General features: G+C 46.0%; 1 protein-coding gene across 9 annotated transcripts in view; it reads right to left on the bottom strand.

Annotated features, from left to right (window-relative positions):
* EVC (EvC ciliary complex subunit 1) overlaps positions 1 to 27,489 on the bottom strand; it is an 84,620-nt gene extending 57,131 nt beyond the window's left edge. For all 9 annotated transcript variants that reach the window (XR_003795551.1, XR_003795552.1, XR_003795553.1 and 6 more), the window contains exons 1-5: positions 27,132 to 27,489; positions 20,596 to 20,721; positions 14,360 to 14,443; positions 12,052 to 12,284; positions 10,532 to 10,616 (exon numbers count right to left, since the gene is read on the bottom strand). Coding sequence is in view for 6 of the 9 variants with exons in the window: in XM_029234960.1 (XP_029090793.1) it covers positions 10,532 to 10,616; positions 12,052 to 12,284; positions 14,360 to 14,443; positions 20,596 to 20,721; positions 27,132 to 27,311 (708 nt within the window). In the remaining 3 variants the exon portion in view is untranslated. The remainder of the gene's footprint in view (positions 1 to 10,531; positions 10,617 to 12,051; positions 12,285 to 14,359; positions 14,444 to 20,595; positions 20,722 to 27,131) is intronic.

Raw genomic sequence — 27,489 nt, 5'->3', positions numbered from 1 at the left:
CCCCCAACTGCCCACACACTTTTTGCTCTAGGAAAAGACCTCAGATTAAAAGTCATGACAATGGCCTGTAATGGACTGCATTTTCATGAAGCCTCTAAAGAAAAATGCTTCATTTCTTCTGCACATATCTATGAGGAGCCCACTCTGTGGGAAGCCCCCACTTTCCCCATTTCCATGAGTCAAGAAAACAGACGAGGCGAAGGGGGGTTGCTTCTTTGTGGAAAGAATCAGAGAGATGGTTGTACAGAAATGGGATGTGTAAAGTCATCTACTCCAACCCTCTGTCTCAATGGATGGACATGTCCCCTAAACCCAAGAAGGGTCCTCCATAGGCAGGGACACCCTGGCAAGTCCAAGGGTGCTGTGTCCACAATTGGTTTAATCATTCACCTATTGCTGGACATCTGAGTATTTCCAGTTTGGGGCTATTACAAATAAAGCTGCTATGGACATTCACATACAGGTTTTTGACTGAACATATGTGTTTCTGAGATGAATGTCCAAGGCTACAACTGCTGGGTCTCCTGGTAATTGTATATTTCGTTTTATGAGAAATCGCCTGTCTTCCAGAGTGGCATTTTATATTCCCACCAGCAATGTATGAGTGATCCAGTTTCATTACAACCCCACAAGCATTTGGTGGCGTTGTTATTTTTATTTTTGTCATTCTGATAGGTGTGTAGTCATATCTCATGTGGTTTTAATTTGCATTTCCCTAATGGCTTAATGATGTTGAACATCTTTTCATGTGCTTTTGTGTGTGTTTCCTTGCCAGCCATATATTCTTTTCGGTGAAATAATCTGTTCATGTCTTTTGCCCATTTTCTAATCGGATTGTTTACTTATTTCTTTTTCTTTTTCTATTATTATTATCTTTTAACATCCTTATTGGAGTATAATTGCTTTACAATGGTGTGTTAGTTTCCGCTTTATAACAAAGTGAATCAGCTACACATATACATATTTCCCCATATCTCCTCCCTCTTCATTCTCCCTCCCACCCTCCCTATCCCACCCCTCTAGGTGGTCACAAAGCACGGAGCTGATCTCCCTGTGCTATGCGGCTGCTTCCCACTAGCTATCTGTTTTACATTTGGTAGTATATATAAGTCCGTAGCACTCTCTCATTTCATCCCAGCTTACCCTTCCCCCTCCCTGTGTCCTCAAGTCCATTCTCTACGTCTGCATCTTTATTCCTGTCCTGCCCCTAGGTTCTTCAGAACAGTTTTTTTTTTTTCTTTTAGATTCCATATATATGTGTTAGCACATGGTATTTGTTTTTCTCTTTCTGACTTAACTTCACTCTGTATGACAGACTCTAGGATTGAGGTTTGAGAGCTCCTCATATATTCTAGGTACTAGTCCTTTCTTAGAATGTGGCTTGCAAAATATTGCCTCAGTCTTTTCATCCTCTTAATAGGATTTTTTGCAGAGCAGAAGTTTTTTATTTTGATGAGCTTCAATTTGTTTTCTGTTTTATGGGTCACACTTTTGGTGTTAATCTAAGAACTCTTTCCTTAGATCCCAAAGATTTTCCCCCCTTTTTTTTTCTAAAAGATTCATAGTTTTATATTTTACATTTAAGTACATGATCCATTTTGAGTTAATTTTTGTATGAGGTATGAGGTTTAGCTTGAGGTTCATTTTGTTTTGCTTATGGATGTCCAACTGCATGATTTAATGAAAAGCTTATCAGTCCTCCACTGAACTCCATTTGCACCTCTGTCAAAGGTCAGTTAGACATATTTGTGTAGTAAGGCGCTTTTTTTTTTTTGAAGAATAATTGACATAACCAGCTTTGTTCCTTCTCAAGACTGCTTTGGCTATTTGGGGTCTTGTGGGTTCATACAAATTTTAGGATTGTTTGTTCTATTTGAAACATGCCATTCAGATTTTGATAGGGATTGCATTGAATCTGTAGATTACTTTGGGTAAGACAGACATTTTAACAATACTAATTCTTTCAACCCATGAGCATGGAATATCTTTCCATTTATTTGTGGCTTCTTTGATTTCTTTCATCAATGTCAAGTTTTCAGTGTACAAGTTTTTCACCCCCTCAGCTAAATTTATTCCTAGGTCTTTTATTCTTTTTGATTGAATTGTAAATGGGATTGTTTTCCCAATTTCTCTTTCTGATAGTTTGTTTTTAGTGTATAGAAACACAACAGATTTTTGTACATTGTACCCTGTAACTTTACTGAATTTATCAGTTCTAACAGTTTTTGTCCAGTCTTTTCTATGTATAAAATCATGTCTTCTGGGGCTTCCCTGGTGGCACAGTGGTTGAGAGTCCGCCTGCCAATGCAGGGGACACGGGTTCGTGCCCCAGTCTGGGAAGATCCCACATGCCGCGGAGCGGCTGGGCCCATGAGCCATGGCCACTGAGCCTGCGCGTCCGGATCCTGTGCTCTGCAACGGGAGAAGCCACAGCAGTGAGAGGCCCGCATACCGAAAAAAAAAAAAATCATGTCTTCTGAAAACACTGACAGCTTTACTTCTTCCTTTCCATTTTGGATGCCTTTTATTTCTTTTCCTTGCCTAACTGCTCTGGATAGTAATTCCAATTTATGTTGAATAAAAGTGGCGAGAGTGGGCATCCTTGTATTGTTCCTGATCTTAGAGGAAAAGCTTTCAGCTTTTCACTGTTGAGTATGATGTTAGTTGCAGGTTTGTCATATATGGACTTTATTATGTTGAGGTACATTCTCTCTATACCTACTTTGTTGAGTTTTTATCATAAATGCATGTTGAATTTTTTTAAATGCTTTTTCAGTTTTGAGGTGATATGATTTCTATCCTTCATTTTGTTAATGTGGTATATCATGTTGATTGATTTGTGCATGTTGACCATTCTTGCATTCCTGGAATAAATCCCACTTAATTATGGTATATGAACATTTTAATCTGTTGCTGAATTTGGTTTGCTAATATTTTGTTGAGGATTTTTTCATCTATGTTTATCTGAGATATTCACCTGTAATTTTCTTCTTTTTTTTTCTGGCATCCTTGTCTGGTTTTGGTATCAGGAAAATGCTGGCCTAGTGAAATGAGTTTGGAAGCATTCCCTACTCTTCAATATTTTGTAAGAGTTTGAGAAGGATAGGTATTAAATCTTCTTTAAGTGTTTGGTAGAATTTACCAGTGAAGCCGTCTGGTCCTGTACTTTTGTCTGTCGGGAAGTTTTTGCATACTGATTCAATCCTCTTACTAGTAATCAGTTTATTCAAATTTTCTTTTTTCATGATTCCATCTTGGAAGAGTCCCTGTTTCTAGGAATTTATCCATTTCTTCTTGGTTGTCCAATCGTTGGCACATAATTGTTCATAGTAGTCTTTTATGATCCTTTGTATTTCTGTGGTATCAGTTGTAACTGCTCTTTCATTTTAGATTTTATTTATTTGAGCCCATTCTCTTCTTTTCTTGGTGAAGCTAGTTAAAAGTTTGTCAGCTCTGTTTATCTTTTCAAAGAACCAGCCATTGTTTCATTGACCTTTTCTATGCTTTTTTTAAGTCTATTTCATTTATTTCTGCTCTGATCTTTATTTTCCTTTCTTCTACTAACTTTGGGCTTGGTTTTTTCTTCTTTTTCTAGTTCCTTTAGGTGTAAAATTGGATTGTTTTTCTGAGATTTTTCTTGTTTTTTTTGAGGTAGACCTGTATGGCTATGAATTTCCCTCTAGAAACTGCTTTTGCTGCATCCCATAGATTTTGGTAAATTATATTTCCACTTTTATTTGTCTCAAGGCATTTTGTGATTTCTCCTTTGATTTATTCATTGACCCATTGGCTGTTCAGTAGCACATTGTTTAATATTCACATATTTGTGATTTTTCCAGTTTTCTTCCTGTACAGGTATCCCTCGTTTTATTGAACTGTGCTTTATTGCACTTTGCAGATATTTCATTTTTTATAAATTGAAGGTTTGTAGCAACCATGTGTTGAGCAAGTCTATTGGCATCATTTTTCCAACGGCATTTTCTCACTTTGTGTTTCTGTGTAACATTTTGGTAATTCTTGCAATATTTCAAGCCCTTCACCAGCAAAAGATTACAGTTTGCTGTAGGCTCAGATAACGGTTAGCATTTTTAAACAACAAAGTATTTTTTAATTAAGGTATGTACATTGTTCTCATAGACATAATGCCATTGCACACTTAACAGACTACAGTATAGAGTAAACATAACTTTCATTTGCACTGGGAAACCAAAAATTCATGTGACTCACTTTACTGTGATATTTGCTTTATTGCGGTCATCTGGAACTGAACCCACAATATCTCCAAGGTATGCCTGTAATTGATGTCTAGTTTCATACCATTGTGGTTAGAAAAGTTGCTTGATGTGATTTTGATCTTATATTTATTGGGACTTGTTTTGTGACTTAACATATCATCTATTCTGGAGAACATTCCATGTGCACTTGAGAAGAGTGTGAATTCTGCTGCTTTTGGATGAAATATTCTGTTTATATATATTAAGACTATGTGGTCTAATGTGTACTGTAAGGTTGATGTTTCCTCACTGAATTTCTGTCTGGATGATCAATGCATTGATGTAAATGGGATATTAAAGCCCCCTGCTATAATTGTATTGTTGTCAGTTTCTCCCTTTAGATCTGTTAATATTTGCTTTAAATGTTTAGTTGCCCCTATACTGGATGCATAAATATTTACAAATGTTATATCCTCTTGTTGCACTGACCCCTTTATCATTATATAATCCCCCTCTTTTTCTTTTATTACAATCTTTATTTTAAAGTCTACTTTTTTCTCATGTAAATATAGCTATACCAGCTTTCTTTTGCTTTCCATTTGCATGGAACATCTTTTTCCATGTCTTCACCTTCAGTCCATGTGTGTACTTGTGTACATATATCTTTAATGAGTCTCTTGTAGGCAGTATATAGCTGGGTCTTGTTTTTTTAATCCATTCAGTCACTCTATGTCTTTTGATTAAAGAATTTAGTACTTTTACATTTAAAGTAATTATTGATAGGTATGTACTTATTGCCATTTTGTTAATTGTTTTCTGGCTGTTTTGTTGTTACTTTCTGTTCCTTTCTTTTACTCTTGCTCTCTTCCCTTGTGGTTTGATGACTTTCTTTAGTGTTTTGCTTAGATTTTTTTCTTACTATCTTTCGTGTGTCTAATATAGGTTTTTGCTTTGTGGGTACCATGATGCTCATATAATATTTATATATTTAACAGTATATTTTAAGTTGATAGCAAATTAAGTTTGAGCGCAATCTAAAACTCTACATTTCCCACCCACCCTCTGCTCCTGGCACACACATATTATGCTTCTTGATGTCACATTTTACATCTTTTTATTTTGTGTTTCTGTGATTATTATATTTTTACTACTTTTGTCTTTCAATCTTCATACCAACTTTATAAGTGATTAATTAACTACCTTTACTATATAATTACCTTTACTAGTAAGATTTTTACTTTTGTATGCTTTCTTGTTACTAATTAATGCTCTTTCTTCTCAGGTTAAAGAAGTCCCTTTAACAATTCTTGTAAGGTTGCTTTAGTGGTGATGATCTCCTTTAGCTTTGGCTTGTCTGGAAAACCCTTTATCTCTCCAACTCTAAACAATAACCTTGCTGGGTAGAGTATTCTTGATTGGAAGTTTTTTCCTCTCAGCATTTTAAATATATCGTGGCACTCCTTCTGGCCTGCAAAGTTTCTGCTGAAAAATCTGCTTATAGTCTTTTGGGGGTTCCCTTGTAGTTAACAAGTTGTTTTTTAATCTTGTTGCTCTAAGATTCTCTCTTTAACTTTTGACTTTTAAATCTTAATGTATCTTGGTGTGAATCTTTTTGGGTTCATCTTTTTTGGAACTCTCTGGGCTTTCTGGATCTGGATGTCTGTTTCCTTTCCCTGGTTAGGAAAGTTTTCAGCCATTATTTCTTTAAATATGTTTCCTGCCCCTCTCTCTCTTCTCCTTCTGGGACCCCTGGTATTGCGAACATTATTTCATGTGATATTGTCCCATAGGTCCCTTAAGCTATCTTCACTTTTTAAAATTCTGTTTTCCTTTTGCTGTTCTGCTTGGGTGCCCTGTCTTCTAGACCACTGATTTTTTCTTCTGCTTCACCTAGTCTACTGTTAAACCCCCTAGTGTATTTTTCAGTTCAGTTATTGTATACTTTGGCTCTGTGACTTCTGTTTGGTACTTATATTTTCTGTCTCTTTGCTGAAGTTCTCACTCTGTTCATCCATTCTTCTCCCGAGTTTGATGAGCATTCTATGACCATTATTTGAACTCTTCAATCAGGTAAATTACTTATCTCCTTTTCATTAAGGCTTTTTTCCTGACGTTTTATCTTGTTCTTTTGTTTGAACATATTGCTCTGTTTCCTCATTTTGATTGACTGTGTTTGTTTCTATGTATTAGGCAAAACAGCTACCTCTCCCAGCCTTGAAGAAGTGGCCTTGTAAAAGATGAACGTTATCTTTCAACCTTGCCCTAGCTCATGGTTGTCTCTCAAACCTTTGTGATTATCTAAGCAGCCTAATTTATTCTTTTTCATTCCTTTCTTTTTTTTAAAATTTATTTATTTTTGGCTGTGTTGGGTCTTCATTGCTGCACGCGGGCTTTCTCTAGTTGCAGTGAGCAGGGGCTACTCTTCGTTGCGGTGAGTGGGCTTCTCATTGCGGTGGCTTCTCTTGTTGTGGAGCATGGGCTCTAGGCGTGTGGGCTTCAGTAGTTGTGGCTCATGGGCTTAGTTGCTCCGCAGCAGCCTAATTTATTCTTGATGGGTCCCACTTGTTGAGGGTATGCCAAGAGTGTTAGTCAGGAAGGAGCTGTTCACCAGTTTTTAGGTCTTTTTCAGAGGGATCTATTTCATACGTAGCTATAGATTCAGTGTGTCCATGGGAGGAGGTGAGAACAGGATCTTCCTACGCAGTCATCTTGGACTGCCCCCGTGGTAAGACATTTTTAAATGCATGGGTGAGCAAATGCTTTTCTCCAAATGTCCACAAAGTAAATATGTGGGGGTTTGCAGGCCATACTATCTCTTTTGCAACTACTGAACTCTGCTGTTACAGCATGAAGGCAGCCATAGGTGATGTGTAAAAGAATAGGTATGGCCAGATTGGCCCAAGGGCCATAGTTTATGATCCTTGTTTTAAGGTTTGTTAAACACTCTTCTGTGCCAGGCTAATGTATATATTATCTCAAATGATCATCACAGCGGGAGGTTGGTACAATATTCCCCATTTTACAGATGAGGAACTCTCAGTTGAGAAATCTGGACAACTGGCCTCATGTCACAAGGGACATCCATGAGGGACAGACCCAGAACTCTTCACCAACCTTCATCATGCTTGCCAATGCTAATAAGCTCTAAAAAGACAAAAATTGTCTTGACTTTCCATCCACTGAAGTCTGAGGCTATGTACAGTAACATTCTTTTCTCAGGATGTTAATCTCAAATCTATTTTCTTTTTGACCCCAAACTGAATCAGTAACGTTTACATTCCTTTGAATTGTAAAAACTTTTTAATTTGGAATAATTATGGACTTAGAGGAAGATGAAAAACAGTACAGAGTTCTGTGCGCTTTGTCCCCAGGGGTGACATCTTACATCACTGTGGTACAATATCAAACCTGAAAATGGACATAGGTCCAATACAGTTAACTACAGACCTTACTCAGTTTTCACCCATTTTTACATGCACTCATTTGTGCGTATATGTGTGCGTGTGGATCTATGCAATTTTTCCCCATGTATTGCCACAATCAAGACAGAGAATTTTCCAGCACCAGGAGAAATCCGCTAGTCCTAGTGCTCCTCTGATATTAGCCACCCCCCTCCCACATCCCCTGATCTATTTTCTTTTCTGCCATTCTGCTTTTAAAGGTTACAACTCCACTTCCTAGACAAGCCCAGCACCAGTGCCTTCCTCCTCAAGGGCCACCAGAGAGCTCTAAGCTTCTTGGCTGCATGGTGGTCACATCTGGTCTGAGTCACTTCTGAATCCTGACCTGTGATAGTGGATCTCTACCAGAGAAATGAAATTTGAAGTCTTTGTGTAACATGGTTCCCTCCTGTTCCCCATGTTTCTCTAGGTCTTACACACAATGAAGACATGCCCTGCAGTGAATGGAAGGCCATGCTTAGAAAGCAGCTCTCCCAGGGTGGCGACGGTGTCAACCAGACACATTTCCATTGAGCACCTACTATGTGTAGGGCACTGTTCTGGGCTCCGAGGATACACAGACCTTGGACTCAGACAAACCTCATTTGGGTTCTGACTCTGCAGTTTACCGGCTGTGTGATCGTGGGCAACTGACTAGACCTCTCTGAGACTCAGGTTCCTCATGAGTGGAACAGCACTGAGGTTTCAATGAGATCAGACATTTAAAGTGTTTAGCCTAGCAGAGTTTCAGTGTTTCATAAATGATGCTGTGATGACGCAGATCACACAGCCCAACAGAGCCCAGAACTTTGCCTACAGAGAACTTTCAAAGTGGGACTTCACTTCTAGTAATTCCATGGAGTAAAAGCTGGAAGTATATTATTTTCACACCTTTCCTAAAGTGGCCCAGAGAGGGGAAGTGACTTACAAAAAGTCACACAGCTCTTAAGTGTCAAAGGGTGGATTAGAACCCAAGTTTCTAATTCCTAATCTGGTGCTCCTGGAACTTTCCCAGGTTCCAGCTTAAGTATCTCCCTCCAGGGAAGCCTGATCACCTCCCTGAAGCCTACACGCCCTCAGGTCCTCTCTTACATGCCCTCATGGTACTCCATCATTTGCTTTGTCATACTTTTTGCCTCTGTGCATTTTGTGCAGTCCATTTACTGCCATCTCTCTCCTGGACAGTGGGCTCCATAAAGGCAGGGGCTGTCCCCAGTATTGTGTCCAGGAGGCTGCCCACAGATGAGTGACAGTGAATGCTCTCTTCATGACAGTAGGCTGCTTCCCTGTAGGCATTTGCTGGCTGCTCCAGGGGCAAGGGGCCAGGACCACGTCACTCACCAGCTGGATGGGGCTCTGAGCACAGAAACAATCACCCTCCAGGGAGCACAGCCTTTGAGAAAATCGCCAGGGCCACCTGCCCCCAAGCAGAACCAGGTGTGGCTAAGTGAAAGCAGCCTGCAGCTGCAGGTGGGCTCGTGCCTCATGTCCATGAGCCTCTGCACAGGGGTCTGTGGGGCTGTAGGAACAGGCTCGATTTCTGGAATCCTAGGATGATTTATGGTTTCAAATACTGGAACCTGTTTACGAGGCCCGTTCTGCTCACACAGAGCAAAATTTCTTTCTGTTGCATCCTCAACTTAATATTCTTTTATTTCTCCTGTTTACAATGAAGCACCTATGGGCCTATCTTTGTCTCTCTGTCACTCTCTCCATCTACCCCTCCCTTTCTCTTCCCAACAGGCCTTCTCTCTCCTCGCTTCTCTCTGTAGGTCTCCTCCCTCATTCAGTAATTCAGAGGATGTGTCTCATGGAGAAATAATTCTTTTTTTAAATTTTTTCATTTTAATTATTTATCTTTGGCTGCATTGGCTCTTCGTTGCTGCGCGCGGGCTTTCTCTAGTTGCGGCGAGCGGGGGCTACTCTTCGTTGCAGTGCACAGGTTTCTCACTGCGGTGGCTTCCCTTGTTGCAGAGCATGGGCTCTAGGTGCACAGACTTCAGTAGTTGTGGCACGCAGGCTCAGTAGTTGTGGCTCACGGGCTCTAGAGAGCAGGCTCAGTAGTTGTGGTGCATGGGCTTAGTTGCTCCGCAGCATGTGGGATCTTCCTGGTGCAGGGATCGAACCCGTGTCTCCTGCATTGGCAGGCGGATTCTTAACCACTGCGCCACCAGGGAAGCCGAAATAATTCTTTTGCTTTTTTAAACCCCAGTGGCCTTGCTGCCTGGCTAACCCATGGAGGTTCTGTAGCTACAGTGGGACTCATCCCTCTGATTTTCTGTAACCTGGATCCAGTATGGATCCATGTGCATCTGGCAGAGACCAATCTTGTTTCCTCCATGGCTCTGATTTCTCCTTCCTTCACTCGGAGAATGCACACCCATAAGAAGGTACTCAACTTCCCATCTCAGCCCCAACTTAGAACTTTATGACTTAGGGCCAGTCTCCACTCTGTGCCTCAGTTTTCCCATCTGTAAAGTGGACATAAGGATGGCACCCACCTTGCCAGGTTGTGTGAGCTTTAAAATAACCACCTGTGTAACACCCCCAGGACCTAGTATATAGTGAGCACTCATTAATCTTATGATCGCTATTATCATTCCGCTAAAAATCCTGTTCTCTTTGGTCTCCATCAGGAGGTGTGCGCAGAGAGTAGGTACACAGCTTTCTGCTTTTAACCCCATGGCACTGGGTAAAGTAAATCCTGCTACCCGTCTGCAGGCACGAATTGCCTTTCCATTTTGTGGTCGGACGCCTAACCCTGCTCTGCCTTCCCCTTGTGGCGGCTCCGCTGTCACCGACACCCGTTTCCCAAGGGTCTCCGGGACTCCATGCACACGGAGAGCCTGTCTCCCGGGTCCCGAGTGCTCTACCTACCATGTGCTTCTCCTGCCTCAGCGCCGTGTCCAGATGCAGCAGGTCTTTCAAGTGAAGGTTGTAGATACACAAGTCGAGGTCCACGCTGAAAAGTCCAAAGAGAAACAGAAGAGACTTTCAGAGTATTTGATGTGGGGGGTAAGGTTACCGAGTTATCAGTACATCCCTGCAGGATAAGCCACGGTGCATCCTGACTCCAGATTTTAAATTCTGCGGCATGCAGAGATTGCTCACAGCCACCCCAGGTGCACAAGGAGCAATCCAAGTAGCCATCTGAAAGTCACCTGCGACTAGAAGGAAACGGCTGCCCGAGACATCAAAGACAGGACACAGGAAGAGACGGAAGGTGAGAGATGAAAAAGAGCACGCCCCCCAGGCCCCCCTGCCCCGCATTTTCCTGTCTAGTGTCACGTGTCATCCTTCCTTTCTGCCATCACGTACACATTCTCACAGCCATTTACAGATGAGGAAACTGACTCAGGAAGTCAAGGGTCAGAGAAATCAAGTAGTGGTCACGTGGTCACGGGGGCAGATAACTGACAGTGTGAAGATAAAGGCCTTTGACCTTTTCTCCGACATAGGCAAATGCATTTTAAATGACTACACTCCCCCCTGAACTGTTCAAGTCTTCTTTGTCCGAATGGGAAGAAACACCCCTTCCCAGCCAGGCAGGGGAGCCAAGAAAGCTGCAATTAAACGAAGTCCCTCCTTCCCGGGTCCACCTTCAGAGTCAACACCAAGCTCAGGGTTCTGAGCCCACTCTTTGCACAGCCCTGAGCCAGGCCATGCCTGGTTCAAATCACCCAGGGCTCCTTGGACTCACGGAAATTCAGATCTGAGAGAGGCCTGAGGACTGACGTGCAAACCTGCTGACTAGTTTTTTGAGCACCTACTGGGTGCTAAGCCTTACTCTGGGCTGGACAGTTTGGTGATTTAGAGCATGGGCTGCAAGATAAGGTGGTAGGGTCACACCAGGCTCCGACACTCACCTGCTGTGTGACCTTGGGCAAGTCACTCTGCCTCTCTGTGTCTCATTTTATTCTTTGAAAATGAGGGCAATATTAGCACCTACTACACAACCGTAACAACATAGGGCTGTTAAGAGGAATTAATTCATTGACTGATTAATACTTGCTCATCACTGTGCCTGTCCCAGGCTCCCACTGGGTGGTCGTGCACAGCTGTGAATAAGACAGACCTTCTCCTCGTGCTCAAAAGAGAATTAATCCCTGCAAAGTGCTTAATATTTTGTACACAGAAGACACTTAACCAGTGCTAGCTGCTGCTATGCAGTGCATGGGGCAGGTCAGTGATTAAAGGAGGTCCCCTCTGTCTCTCCCCAGGGCTCAGGCCTGGCTCCCTGACCCCCACGCTGGCCAACAGCACACATTCAGCTCCAACTCTGACACTGGGTCGCTGTGTGTCCATGGCCGAGTCCTTAACCTCTCTGGGCCTCCACTTCCTCCACTGAGCATGATACAGCCTATCAGTCTGCATCCTCCATCCCACCCCCTCCTCACCTCTCGCAGGTCAGTGCCTCGGGGAAGCTGCTCGCCCCCAGGAAGGTGCGACCGAGGAACCTGTCGTCACTGGCGGCCGAGTGGACGCTGGACGAGGAGCTGCAGTCGTCCTTCTCAGCCTGGCTCAGGCTCCCCAGGCTGCTGGAAGGCGATGCCTCCACGGGCTGGTTCGGCAAGACTGCCTGCTTTAAGGTTTCGTGCAGAGATGGGTTGGAGGAACCGTCGGCCAGAGGCTGGGGGGCAGGAGAGAAAGTGTACTCTCAATCCACATGACCCATCATGAGTGTTTCCGTAATTCCGCCAGTGACACACGCGGTGGCTCCCAGGAAGGCCAAACCGGGATAGGCAGGGAGGGTATGAGTGGACACCGTGGAGCTTCTGCCCCAGGGGCACGGCCACGGCCCTAGGGGCCTTCGTCACAGCTCTTGTCACATCACTTGTCCCCAAAGGCCAGCCCCTCTGCACCAGGCTCCTCCCCTCCAGCTATTAGTCTGGGTCTGTTCCCCGATGGCCCACCTGTACCCACCCTCGGCCGCCAGCTCTGACCTCCCCAGCAGCCCGCCTGCCCTGCCCCACCTCTCTGGCTGCTGACCCAGACCCCAGGCCCGCTCTGTCCACTGACCTGCCCTCGGATAGACTCAAAGCCCCTTAACGAGGAACTCAAGCCCCTTGCACTGCCATGACCACATGAGGTCATAGCCTAGTGCCTGGCACAGCCAGAGAGCTCAGCAAATGTCAGCCATCCCTATGTCCAGCTTCGTCTCCTGCTGCCCCCAGAGGTGCATGCCCAGGTAGCACTGAGCTGGTGGCCAGCTCCAACCCTCACTATCATTTCATGCTTCTGAGCCTTTCCAGACTCTTGTCCCCCTGCCTGAAACACCCCTAACTCACTGTCTGCTGGGCTGAAGCATCCCCCCCTCCAGACACAGACCCCTCAATCTTCCTACCCTGATCCCCGGGCCTGGCCCACACCGGGTTCCACAGGACCCTGGTCATTTCTGTCCTGCCTGCTATCACACGCCATCCTGCAATGTCCGCCAGGCTGGGAGGGCCTCCAGGGTGAGGACAGTGCTCTCCTGACCACTGGATAACCACCAGTGCCCACCACAGAGCCTGCCTAGCACGGGTGCTGATGACGAATGAATGCCCCAGGTCTGGGAGTTTTGCACCTTCACGCACCCACCAGATGGTGAAGGAAGTGGTTCCCAATGTGTGTTCCGGGGAGCAGTCCCATGAACTATAATCAGTTACTGCTCACTGTGAGGGTCCCACAGAAAGATTAGTTTGGGAAAGTCTGCGTGAACAAGGTAGAATCATTTCTTTGGTACAGGAATTCTCAGAGCCTTCGATAGGCTCTGGCTGTCCTCAGAAGCAAATAATAATTTAAAAAACTGAGCACGTACTGAGTGCGCAGACATCACACACTGTTCTAAGCCCTGTGCCTAATTCCCTGTCTCACCCTCAAGACAACTGGGTGAGGCAGGAGGGCCCTTTACCCCCATTTTATTGATGAAGAAACTGAGGTCCTGAGAAGTCAGGAAATGGCCAAGAGTAAACGGCTGGGTTTGAGTCTGTCCTCTTTATCTCCAGGAGAGTAGGCAGCACTTTCCTCAACTTACTTGACCAGGGAACTATTTTTTTCGTGGAGCATCACATAGGCCGAGGGCTCCTTGAAACATCAAGGAATATGCTGCTCTCTGCAAAACTCCCAGCCACAGGTGTGAACTCCTGGCTCCGGGTGTAAGACCTGAGGGTTCGACTCTTGCCCTGCCACTTCCTGCAGTATGACCTTGAGCAGATCATTCACCTCTCCTGGCCTCAGTTTCCTTATGCATAAAGTGGAGAGGACAATATTATTTACCTTCTAGGAATGTTGCAAGGAATACTGAAATGTGTAATGTATGACAAATGCTTAGCACTGTGCCAGCCCCGCAGTAAATGTTCAGCGTCAGCTGCTGGCATTAGTCCCAGGGTCTGTAAGGATTAATGTTAGTAACTTGTTAGTATTTGTACTAGTGTTAAAAGGTCAGGGCAGAGGCTGCCCTGCTGTGCTGTCACCTGGTGTCCCTGTGGATACCTTGCTATATATACCATGCGCATACCCTGTCCCTGACAACACTGTCATAAAATGGATTAACCCTAAAGTTATGCTCCATTACAAAGCCACAAAATTATCTCTATTAAAATGACTTGCCATAAAATCCTCAAATAGGACCCCAAATTGCACATTTAATCCCCCTTCTCCTACCCCAATCTCTAGCACATTACTGGTTAATTGCATTTCTAAGACGGAGCTCAGGACTCTCACCCGGAACTTCTGATTGATGGGATAGACGACTTTTGCCTTCAGTGCAAACGCTGTGATATTGCCATTGAAAGATGGCTCACATTCCTGGGAAGGGAAAAAAAAAAAACAAATGGCATGGGGGCTTTCAGTAAAATGAAGGACAAACCACCAAGAGTTTCCAAAATGCCACATCCCATTTGTAACAGTGGCCTCATGAAGGGCCCATAATAAGCACATTTAGTGTTTACTTGCTAGAAGGAGGGATGGATGGATGGAAGGATGGATGGATGGATGGATGGATGGATGGATGGATGGATGGATAGATAGACATATGAATGGATGGACAGATGAACAGGTGAATGGGCAGGTGGATGGATGGATAGATGGGTGTAGGGATGGCTGTGGGAGGGGTAGATGTACAGATGGGTGGGTGGGCGAACGGACCAATGTTAGATAGCACACTATTCATTTAATTCCAAGCGTTCAGCTTTGGAAGAAGTAAGGATTTAAATAACCTGACAACACCAAAAGTTTTCCTAAAACTTGTGAACCACTTTTTGGTGGAATAAGGAACCATATATTTTTAGCATTGCCAGGCGTATAAGCACTTACGTGTGGCAATATGCATGCAAGGCTTTTGATTAGACCCTTAAGTGAAAAGTAGTGGTGCGGGCTTCCCTGGTGGCGCAGTGGTTGAGAGTCCGCCTGCCGGTGCAGGGGACGCGGGTTCGTGCCCCGGTCCAGGAGGATCCCACATGCTGCGGAGCGGCTGGGCCCGTGAGCCATGGCCGCTGGGCCTGCGCGTCCGGAGCCTGTGCTCCGCAACGGGAGAGGCCACAACAGTGAGAGGCCCACGTACCGCAAAAAAAAAAAAAAAATAGTGGTTGGAAAGGTCTTTTCACTTTTCTGAGCCTCAGTGTTCCTAGGCAGTAAGCAGGTAGCGCATCTGCCCCCAAGGACGGTGTGGATAAAGCTCCCGGCAGAGCTGCTGGAATACAGCAGAAGTGAGGCGATGGACAGCTATAAGTCACGGTAGTAAAGAGCCACCAACAAACACTGCTCAGGGATCATCTCCCCAACCACAGCTGGATGGACTGATTTGTGCCAGCTCCACACGATATAGAAAGGCCCCACATCCTTTCCATATCGCTCTCCTGTCAGGGTCGCCCCTGCACTTTGCACGGTCGGTGCTGAATAAATGCTTGGCCACAACCAGCAGGTGAATGAAGTTGAGCGGGCAGCAGTTCAGGAACCCAGCACTCCAAGCTGGGAGGAATCTCTACTCAGCAATTCTGAACTGGCTGGCAGGTGAAAACTGCATCCACGTCGATTCCAACGCTTTGCAACTAAATCTTAAAAAAAAGAACTCCATAACAAATGACTGATTTCTGATTGCTGAGTTCTCCTTGGAATTACATATCCTATCACGAGGAAAGCAGAAGAATTTATGGCTTCCTCACGTTGTGTGACGTTGAAACAGCACCTGACAGAGCCCGTGACGTGGCCCGTATACATCTCCTGAGAGGGTGTCGCCGTGTGCCCTTCTGAGCAGGGCAGGGGGGAAGCTCTGGGGCAAGGGCCCCAGTTCTTGTCATGTCTATCTCTCTCTTCGGACCCGCAAAAACAGATTTAGATGACAAGAATGGGGAAAGACCACCAACATGTGGTCCTTAAACTTAAGGACCATTCATATGTCCATCTATCCATCCTTAAACTTCCAAGGACCCTGCCATTTCCCAGATGGGGAAGATGACACAGAGAGGTTGAGCTGTGCGCCCAAGGTGACACAGCTATTAAATGTCAGAATCAGGATTTGAATCAAATTCCCTGGCTCCAGAGTCCCTCCTCTTCAGCTGACACCATCCATCTTCTTCGACATGACACAAATGAGAACAAGAGGAAGAGTTATGCTTCACCACGCCCCAGGGACACAAGTTGGATCCTGAGATACTTGTCGCTCCCATATCTGCCACATCCAATCGACCACAAATCCCACCAACTTAACCTCCTAAACATCTCTCAAATCCACAGCCCTGGCCCAAGTCACCATTATATTTACCCCAAGGGGCAGCAACAGCCTCTTCCCTGGCTCCCCATCCATGTATTGAGGGCCTACTATGTGCTGGCATTTGACGCGTGTTTGCTCATTTCCTTATCACACGACAGTCAGCTTGGGGAGGTTGGTGCTATCGTAATCAGGCCCATTTTATGGAAAGGCAAAGGAAGGCTCCGAGGTGGACACTTTCCAACCCATTCTCCCCCCGTGGCCATCAAAAACCATACAATTCCCATCACTTCCTGGCTTAAAACCCTTCCTGGCTTTCCTTGGATCCGAGGGATCAGAGCAAGGTCCGTCCCCAGCTGCCAGCAGCCAGTCCCACTCTCTTAGCTGGGGGACTGGTACAACAGCAAAGCGTGGCAGTAAGACCAAAAAGGCTGACTTCAGAACGGGTGACATAATCTGTGGGGCCCCGTGCAAAATGAAAACAGCGGCAGGGGGGGTGGGTCTTAGTCAAAATGATTAAGAATTTCAAGACAGCAGAGTCCAGAAACTGGCAGGGGGCGGGGGGAGAAGGGGATGTGGTGACTGGGCACGGGGTCTGTGTGACCATAGGGCATGTCCACCTATGAAGCCGGCCCTGGCTGATGGTCCAGTGGAAACACACTTTTTCAAGGAACGGTGCACAAGTAGAAAGAGCACTGCGCATTTTTTTTTTTTTTTTTGCGGTACGCGGGCCTCTCATTGTTGTGGCCTCTCCCGTTGTGGAGTACAGGCTCCGAAAACGCAGGCTCAGTGGCCATGGCTCACAGGCCCAGCCGCTCGGCGGCATGTGGGATCTTCCCGGACCGGGGCACGAACCCGCGTCCCCTGCATCGGCAGGCGGACTCTCAACCACTGCGCCACAAGGGAAGCCCGCACTATGCATTTTTAAACTCCTTCCAAACAGAGGTGAAAAGAAAGGACGGAATGAAAGGGGTAGAAAATGAGAGGAAGGCTTGGTCTCTGCCTTCCAGGAGTGCATCTTCTAAAGAGGAGACACCAAACAAACATTGCATTTCAAGGGAAACACATAATACAGGAAGCAAAGAATATAGACACAGGGGTCCACCTGAGATGGACAGAAGCAGAACCTGGGAACCGGGAGCCTGGCTGTTTTTAGTTTTTCACGGCTCTTCTTATTAAGTTCAGAAGTCCTCCAAAGTCTGATCATCTCCCCAACCATACCAACACAATTATTCAGAAAATTGGCTGTAGTGCAAATTTACAATGTAAAACTTCTTCAGCTAAAGCAGTGTGGTTATTCTGAAAATTGGCTAAAACATAATTGTAGGAAAAGAAAAGCCATTTCACTCTCTGACAAAAGGTGCTCTTTGCAGCAAATGCACAAATACCTCCAGAGGGGAGGTATGCACCCTCCCTCCTCCACAGCCAAAGGACAGGAGGAGGCTGGAGAGTAGCATGCCTCAGAGCCTTCTGGAATGTTGTTTGTTTGTGGCTAACATGAGTTATTTATCAAAATAGAGTTCATGCAAGGAGTGCCGTGGACCCCACATGCCTTGGTTTTCTGGGCATTGGAGGATGTCAGAGTTACAGCTCAACTTGCCCTGTCAAAATCAGCCCTGTCCTCATTCCTTGACAAGCTCAGCCCGCAGAGGGCAGGGGCATTTTGGCAAAGCCGGTCACTGGAACGGGCAGACCTTTAACTTAACTCTTGGCAATTATTAGCTTGATAATGGGCATCGGCGAGGCACAGCTAATGGTTAACAGGTAAAACATTACTAGGTGGAAGAAATGGGTTAGATAGACTTCTGGGGAGGTGGAGAGACTTGGCTCCCCGGCAAAGACTGACTCATTCTGTGGTAGGAGTGTTCACAGAGTTGATTCATGGGTGACCCTGTGGGGCCGCCACCACTACTGTCAACACAAAACTGAGAACTCTGAGGCTCAGAGAGGTTATTTCTCTTGCCCAACAGCACACAGGTGACAGAGCTGGGCCTGGGTTCCAGGGTTCTGGATCCCAAAGCCAACGTTGTTTGTATCATATCTGAGGCTGCCCTCTCTGTGAGAAGGGTTTTTTTTCAAATAGGTTTATTGAGATATAATTTATGCAGCTGAACCATGTAAATTGAATACTTTTTGGTATATCCACAGATATGTGCAACCATTACCACAGTCAGTTTTAGAACATTTTTATCATCTCAGTAGGAAACCTGTACCCTTTAGCTATTACCCCTACCCCTTCCATTCCCCGCCCCACCCTAAGCGACCACCAATCTACTTTTGGTGTCTGTAAGTTTACCTGTTCTGGACATTTCAGATGAATGGAATCCTATAACATGTGGTCCTTTGTGACTGGCTTCTTTCAGTTAGCATACTATTTTCAAGTTTCATTCATGTTGTTTTTGTGGCTGAACAGTATTCCATTGTATGGAAGGACCACATTCTGTTCATTCATTCGTCAGCTGATGGACATTTGGGTTTCCACGTTTTGGCTATTGTGATTAGGGCTGTCAGGAACATTTGTGCACATGTTTTTGCGTGGACGTATGTTTTCATTGCTGTGAGCAGGGTTTTAATCCTATGGGGTGAGGGGAACAGAGGCATAGGGATAGATGAGGGAGAGAGAGAAACTAAGACAGGGAGAAATCACAAAGCTACACTGTCACACTCTCACACACAGGCCCACAGAGATGCACATGGAAAGAGATACACAAAAACAGAGATGGACATGCAGCGAGATGCACTGATACACACATAGACAGACACACATGGAAAGACAAGCACCTGGAAACAGAGAGGCTGGGAGTGTGAGCTCGAGACACACAGCACAGACAAGGAAGGGAGGACTCATCTCCAGGAACAGCCAGGCGCTCTCTCTTCCTCTCCAGCTCCCCACGTCTCAGCCCTGGGAGGGCAGCTGATTGCTCCACGGGGTCTGGCCCAGCGTGGGGAAGGGAAGCCCTGTCTCCGGAACCCTTGGGAAGTACAGACGGGGGGGGACTCGAACACTGAATTTTCAGCTTAACTAGAAGCTTTCCCTATTCATTTCCAACTTTTTGGTGAAATTTGTTTTAGAATACACAACGCACTTTCCTTGATTGGCAAGCAGAAGCCGCAGAACATGACTGAGTGTCAGAGGCTGCGGGCTGTGGGGAAGCAGCCCTCCTGGGCAGGAGCTGAACACCCCCAGGCCCAAATCTCAGCTACGTGACTGAGGACAGTGACCTGGCTCCACGAGCCTCAGTTTCCCCATCTGGAAAATGGGCAAATAAACAAGGTCTACATCATGGGGTGCTGAGAGGATTGCATGAGAGAATTCACACGAGTGTTTACATGACTCAAAAATGACACGTGGAAATGCCTGGAATTCAGTAGATGCTAAATAAGAAACTTGGTTCCAGTCTTTCCCCTTTTCCCAGCACCTCTCTCTCTCTCTCTCTCTCTCTCTCTCTCTCTCTCTCTCCCCCTACCTACCTACCTAGATGTCTATATTCACCTTTGGGCAATTGAGGCTGGAGTCAAATGGGCAAATGACTGGAGTCTGGTCCTTTCTAGGGACCAGGAAGTGACTAGCAAGAACACATCTTTGGAAGAAACGCCCTCTCCATCCATGGAGCTTATGCAGGAAGTGATGCCCTATGGGCTGATTCAGGCTGGATGGAGCGGGGAAAGGAGCAACGAGGAAGGTACAGGGAGCACCCATCTTTTAACATCTCCATCAGAGGCCCAGAACTCCCACTCCTAGATATTTACTTAAAAGAAATAAAACAAAATGAAAACAAACAAATTTACACACATTCACAGAAGCCTTGTTCAGAACAGCCAAGCACTGGAAAACAACCCACACTGTGACACATCCCCACAGCAGGCTGAGCAATTAAAAGGGACAAGTGCAACGACGACTGGGATCAGCAGGCACAGGAAAGCAGGTGATTGTATTCATGTAAAATTCTAGAACAGCAAAACCAATCATGGCGATGGAAATCACAGCAGTGGCTGCCTATGAAAGGGGCACTAGAGAACTTCCCGGAGTAAAGGAACGTTCCCGATTGGGGTCTTGGTTACAGGGGTGTATACACTTGTCACTCATTAAACTGTAAGCTTAAAATCTGTGCATTTTTTCTATGTAAATTATACCTCAAAAAGAAGCCTACTGGGACATGAGATCTGTTGGGGCTCCTCTGGATGAAATCCAGGTAGGGCACGGGACACCCAGTGTGAGTCTCTTCCAATGCACCCCAAACACCCAGCTTACGTTCAGAACCTCCTCATCCTTTGAAGTCAGTGCTTCTCTCTTCCTCCTCCTGGATGGGGAGCCGGTTTCCGACGGCGTCTGAACGTTAGGCTCCAAATTCTTGAGCAGACTCTGAGAGTCATCTTTCTGAAATCCAAAGGTGGGGTGGGGGGAACACATTGAAATTGGTCAGCCTAGTGCCCCTGTGACATGAGCCATCTACTCCCCACCCCCAGCCATCATGGCTGCTCATCTCTGCTCCGGGCCTGGCCCTCTGTGTGCAGTGCTTCCCTCCACCTGGAGTCAGGCCCACATCCTTCAAGACTGTCCAGGTGTCACCCTCCTGACAAGCCCCAAAGCCCCATCTCAGTGTGTCCTCAGGACCTGGAAGCAATACTTGGATCAAAGCTCATTCCAGGGCTTCCTTGGTGGTGCAGTGGTTAAGAATCCGCCTGCCAGTTCAGGGGACATGGGTTCGAGCCCCGGGCCAGGAAGATCTCACATGCCGCAGAGCAACTAAGCCCGTGTGCCACAACTACTATAGCCTGCACTCTAGAGCCCGCGAACCACAACTACTGAGCCCACCAGCCACAACTGCTGAGCCCGCATGCCACAACTACTGAAGCCCGTGCATTGCAATGAAGAGTAGTCCCTGCTCACTGCAACTAGAGAAAGCCCGCATGCAGCAACGAAGACCCAACGCAGCCAAAAATAAATCAGTTAATTAATTAATTAATTTTAAAAAAGCTCATTCCATCATTTTTCTGAGTTGGTCCCCACTTCCCCAGCTCCTGTAGCCTGTGAGCTCCTTGGGGTGGGGTAACAGCTTAACATGGAGAATGACACATAAATATTAAAATTCCTATTACTTCCTATAATGTGACTGGATAATTTTTAAGAAAATATCTTAGGTAACCTTAAACTATAGAATAGTTTCTGTTGTGAGCTACAGTTTATGCTCATTTTTTGTGGATTCTGTATTTGCAAATTTGCCTACTTGGTAAATTTATTTGTAATCCCCCAAACCGACACTTGGGGTGCATTTGCGGTCCTTCCTGGACACGAGCAGAAATGTGAAAAATGTGAATTGCCCGATGTGCAGTTTCCAAATGAGACCGAACAAGGCCACACTCTACTTTCTTGTCTGAGCTCATACTGCAAACAAGTGTCCTTTCCATGTTCTATTTAGTACCATTCTTTTTTAGCATTTTTGTTGGTGATTTTGTTGAAAATGACCCCTACGTGTTGTCTAGTGTTTCTAAGGACAAGGAGGCTGTGATGTGCCTTATGGAGAAAATGTATGTATTAGATTTCCTTTGTTCAGGCATGAGTTATAGTGCTATTGGCTGTGAGTTCAAGGTTAATGAATCAACCATGTTAAATGAGGCGTCTTTAAACAGAAACACACATAAACACACGTATTGATTGGTTAATGAAAATATTGTGACCAGGATCTTGTAGAGACAAAACCCTGCATCTCCCCTGGGAGCGATGCTTCAGTATTTGCTAATCCTACGTTTGCCCTGATTTTATAGAACATAATTATCTACTGTACTGAAAATCCTATTATACCAGAGACACTTATCAAGCCTCTCTTTGACCACTGGCTGCTCATGGATATAATCTTGAACCGAGGATATATCACCAGTTTGTCACTGAGCTAGTCACCAACTATTACAGAGCATCTACTCAGTGTCAAGCCTTAATCTAGTCACTGGGAATAGAGTAATGAACAAAACAAACAAAGTTGCTGCCTTCATGGAGTTTACGTTCTAGTGACAGAAGAGAGACATAAGCAAACAAAGAAATAAATATATAGTGTGTTGGAGGTGTAAGTGCTATAGGGAAAGTCAATGGAGGATGGGGGAATGGAGAGTGATGGGAGGGGAAGGCCTCTTGGACAAGGTGGCATTTGAAAAGAAACTGGATGGAAGTGAGAGAGCAAGCCATTCAGATATCACAGGGACAAGCATTTCAGGGTGAGGGCACAGCAAGTGCAAAGGCCCTGAGGCACAAGCATGCTCAGCATGTCCAGGGAAGCCCATGTGTCTGGAGCAGTTGGGGGTGGGGCAGGCAAGGTTAGATGAAGCCAGAGATTTGGGGGTTGTTTGTTTAGCAGCCATAGCTGACCAGCACAAGCCTTCTGCAGGGAAGGACCCGGTCCAATCACTGTACAGTAAAGACTCCAGAAGAAAAATCTCAGTCACCCAAGGAGGAGTATCAGATTTTTTACTCCCCAATTAAAAATGGCCAGGAGGTCAAGGGTCACCAGCCATTTCAGGACAGATTCTAATATGAAAGACAAACCCCAAAACAAACAAAAGGAAAAAGCAGGCAGGAAATAGACACTGCATGGGGAAAAGAAAACTAAAACCAAACAATTATAATATCCTCAGAGAGATAAGAGAAGATTTTACAGTCACAAAATAAGAACAGGCTAGTAAAAACATAGAATATTCTGAGGACAGAAAGAACTCTTGAAAATTAAGAATACGAAAAACTCAGTACAAGTATAAAGTTGAGAAAAGTCTCCCAGAAAATAGCATAAAAAGACAAAGAGATCAAAAATAGGAGAGAAGGAAGATAATTAGAGGCCCAATTTAACCAAAAACTGATAGGAGTTCCTGAAAGAAGCAACAGAACATAGAGAAAGAAAAGAGTCATTAAAGAAACCAAGAAAATGAATTTCTAGATTGAAAGGGCCTTCTGAATGCACAGTACAATAAGTAGCATTCGATTTCCACCAAGACCCATCCTGGTGCATTTCACATACTGGGAGTAAAGAAAAGATCCTTTAAGATTCTATTGAGGAACAGAAGAAAAAAAAGAGATACCATGCAAAATATCAAGGATCAGAATACAACCTGATTTCTCAACATCAACAATGGAAATTGAAAGACAAATGGAGAAAATGCCTTCAAAATTCTGGGGGAAAATTATTTCCAACCTGGAATTCTATAACTTAACTACTCTAACCAAATTAAGTATAAAGATAGAAAAAAGATATTTTCAGACATAGAAATTCTCAAAAAAACTTCCACCTATCCTTTTCTCAGAAAGCTACTGGAAGATGTGCTCCACCCAAATGAGGAAATTAGCCAATAAAGACAGTGTAGGAGATCCTGAAAGAGGGTCCAACCCAGGAGAGAGGTGAAGAAGTTCCAGCATGATGGCCCCAAGAGGTCCCAATGGTGACAGCAAAAGCCTACAGCAGCTGTTTCTCGAACTTTAAGAACAAAGAGACCATGGGAGGGCTTGTTAAACACAGCTTGCTGGACCCACCTCCAGAGATTCTCATCGGTGAGTCTGGGGTGGGGCCCAAGAACTGGCATTTCTAACAAGCTCCCAGTCCACGCTGATGAGATTGCTCTGGTTCACTATGAGAACAGCAACGGTCTAGAGGCAACCGGCTCATATTGGAGAGTTCAGAAGCTTTCTGGGAGAGAAGTTTTCCTAGAAGATAAAACTGATCAAATACCTAATGTATTCAAATGTCTTGAAAGAAAATGTAGACAAATGGGGGAAAGTTTACTGTTAAACAGATGGTAAGTACACAGAATCTAAGCAAATGAAAAAAACGGGTAATTATTCATTTCAGGGAAAACAAAGTATTGTGCAAAAAAGGAAAGTAATCATAAGTACAGCGGATCCCTGGCTGACAGTGAATTATGTTTACAGAATTTTAATAGCGAAAACACCAAATACTGATTTCACCAAAATTACCCCATAACCACATAGGGAGGTGGTGATGGTGGATGGGGAGGGTGGAAATAGGAAGGAGGGGAGAAAAGAGAGTTAAATCACTGCGCACTTCCGCAGTGGGAAGTCAAGCAGCCATGTCAGCAGGTTATTTAGGAGTAAATGACCAAGATAGCCAGCTGAACAAGAGTCGAATATGACGGCTTCTGAAACGTGGGAAATGGTTGCAAATGAACATTTTAAATTATGTGAATGTGTAACTTTGATGCAAAAAAAAAAAAGTTTTAATGATGAAATAAATAAAACTAATAAACAAAATAAAACAGAAACCACAAAGGGAAAGTGATGCAAGACGGAATTATGAGCTGGGTGACCTGGACCACAGGAGGAGAACAGAGTACCCGGGACCCAAGAGGGAGGAAGTGTCTGATCCAGCCTGAGGTTGGGAACACTTCCCTACATGGTTTTCTTTCTGGGTCCTGAAGGATGGGTGGGACAAGAGGCAAAGAACAGATGTGCAGAGGTGCAGCGACATCTGGGGATCAAGGGGATTCTGGGTGGCTGGATGCATGGGCGCCCATGTCCCAGGGAAGGTCAGTCGCCTTATATACCATGCGAGGAAACTGGACGTGATCTTGTTTAGGTAACCAGGAGCCACTGGAGGTTTTTAACCAGGACAGTCATATTGCTTCTATTTTAGAAATAGAAACTAGAGGCGGGAGACGGAGGAAAGGAGGACACTTAGAAAGGAGTGCTACAAAGGTCACATCCAAACCATCAGAAAATCCAATCAGCCCTACCCTTGAGCCAGAGCCCCCTCCGTAGCTACAAACCTGGTCTGAGCCACCACCACCCTCAACTGGACTAGTGCAGCTGTGACCGACCAGCTGTGGAAACCCGGACAGCTTGGTGAGTCTCTGTCAGCCTCAGCTTACTCAACTGCGAAATGGGCTACTCTATGGTCTGAATGCTTGTGTCCCTTTCCCTCTCAGTTAATGTGTTGAAATTCTAACCCCCAAGGTGATGGTATTTGGAGGCGGGGCCTTTGGGAGGTGATTAGGTCATGAGGGTGGAGCCCCCCATGAATGGGATTAGTGCCCTGATAAAAGAGGCCCCAGCAGCTCCCCTGTCCCTTCTGCCATATGAGGACACAGCAAGAAGTCAGTCATCTGCAACCTGGAAGAGGACCTTAGCCAGAACCCAACCATGCTGGCACTCTGATCTTGGACTCTCGGCCTCCAGAACTGTGAGAAATAAGTTTGTGTTGTTTATCAGCTACCCATTTGATGGTATTTATGTTATAGCAGCCCAGACTAAAACAGATACCAACTGCCACCTTACCAGGTAGCGGATGACTAAACACTCTGACTTAGGGGTTCAGACAGACTGCAGTTGAAGTCCAGCCACTGTTTATTCATCATGTGACCCTGGACAGAGAACAACCTTGCAGAGCCTAGATGTCCTCACCTGGAAAGTGAGGTTGACAGTCCCCCCACTCAAAGGCTTGGAGTGAGAATATAGAAACAAATGCCCGCAAACTCCTGGCAAGGGGCCCGGCACCCAGGAAAGGCTCTGACGTGTTATTTCCCTCTTCACACAAGGAGCCAGTGTCTCTTAATCACCAGCGGGATGTGACAACCTCAAACTTACCTACAAGCATCTTGCACTATGTTAATTTTAACTTTTATCGCCCCTTTGCAGCATGACACGGCCCTGAATTCCCCTGCCATGTGAGATGCTTACATCTGCTGGATGCATCCCCTTCTCATGTGGGCCAGGAATGGGGGAACAAAACCACACCACCTTATCTCAGATCCCACCAGATTTCATCCCTCAAAGAGGTCAAAGCTGCAGGAACCTAAAACAGTGATCATACCACCACTGATGGAATGCCTGCTGTATGCCCGATACCTCCACACAACATCCGATTCCATAACAATTGCCATATGAAGCATCCATTAATCCCTTTCAGGCAGCCACCTGTGACCAATCCCATCCAGTGGCTTTGGGGTTAGACACACACGCCTGTCGTTTGGTAAGTTATTTTAACCTCTCTGTGCCTGTTTTCTCATCTGCAAAATGGGGACATTAATGGAAGAAGCTCACAAGCTGTTTTGCAGAGTCAATGAGATCATTTTCAGGTAGAAAGTGTAGCTCAACACCCAGCACACAGCAAGAATTCAATAAATGCTAGCATTTTCATTTCCCCATCACACAAGTCATGATGGGGCTGTGTTATAATCAAGTGTTTACTTGAAATCTGTCCATCCAGAGGCTGTGAACCTCCAGGGGCAGGATCAGGGTTTATCCTGTACATTGATGTGGTGTCTAAGCCCCTAGGCCATGCTTGGCAGTAGAAGGTGCTCGGCAAACTTTTGCTGTGTGGTCGAATGTTGAATGCATGCTAATGTAGCAGCTGGGACTCAAGAGGAGCTAACTGGGTAATGCACACAGCGAGGAAGCAGAACGGACATCCAGGGGCGGGGAAATCCCCTGCCCTCCTGTCCACCACGCTGAGCTCCGCCCATAGGTCCAAACGCTTAGTGCTACAGATGAGGAGACTGAGGCCTGCAGGCCTTCATCAGCTAAGGTCACACTGCGTTGTCAGATGGAGCAGACACTTCGGGGCAACTCCAAGCCAGAGCCCTTCTGTCACTTGGCCGGCTCCCCCTGAAATCGCTGTCTCCAGCCGCCTCCCGCAGCAGAAGGGGAATCCCCCAGGGCAAGACCTTTTGCGAGCGATGCCCAAGATCACGCTCAAATGGGCTCAGAGAAGGGGGATGGAAACCCGGACCACAGGGCCGAGGAAGACCGCGTCCCCGCGCCCCACACCCCGGTTGCCCGCTCGGCCGACCCACCTGGTGCGGCGGACGCGGGCGGGCGGCGCGGCAGCCGAGCCAGAGGCCGAGGCCGAGGCCGAGGCCGAGTGCGGTGCCCAGCAGCACGGCGGGGACCAGCAGCGCGGGCGCCGGCCGCACCGCGTCCCGGCCCAGCTGCAGCCGCGCGTCGCTCCCGCAGGTCGCCGCGCCACGGGCCATCGGGGGTGCTCAGGCGGCCGGCCCGCCGCATCCCACCCGCTGCCGCGCGCTGCCCCCTCCCGCCGCTCGGAGCTCCATCCCCGCCAGGTCCTCAGTGAACCAGGTCCCCGGCGGGCCAGGGGCGCGGCGCGGTCCGCCGACTCCTCCGGCCTGCGCAGCCTCCTTCCTCCAGCTCCCC

This window comes from Monodon monoceros, unplaced genomic scaffold, assembly GCF_005190385.1.
Source record: "Monodon monoceros isolate NGI ecotype Baffin Bay Population unplaced genomic scaffold, NGI_Narwhal_1 Super_Scaffold_20, whole genome shotgun sequence".
NCBI lineage: Eukaryota > Metazoa > Chordata > Mammalia > Artiodactyla > Monodontidae > Monodon > Monodon monoceros.
The sequence above is the reverse complement of the archived record's forward strand: the minus strand, read 5'-3'. Positions and strand labels throughout refer to the sequence as shown.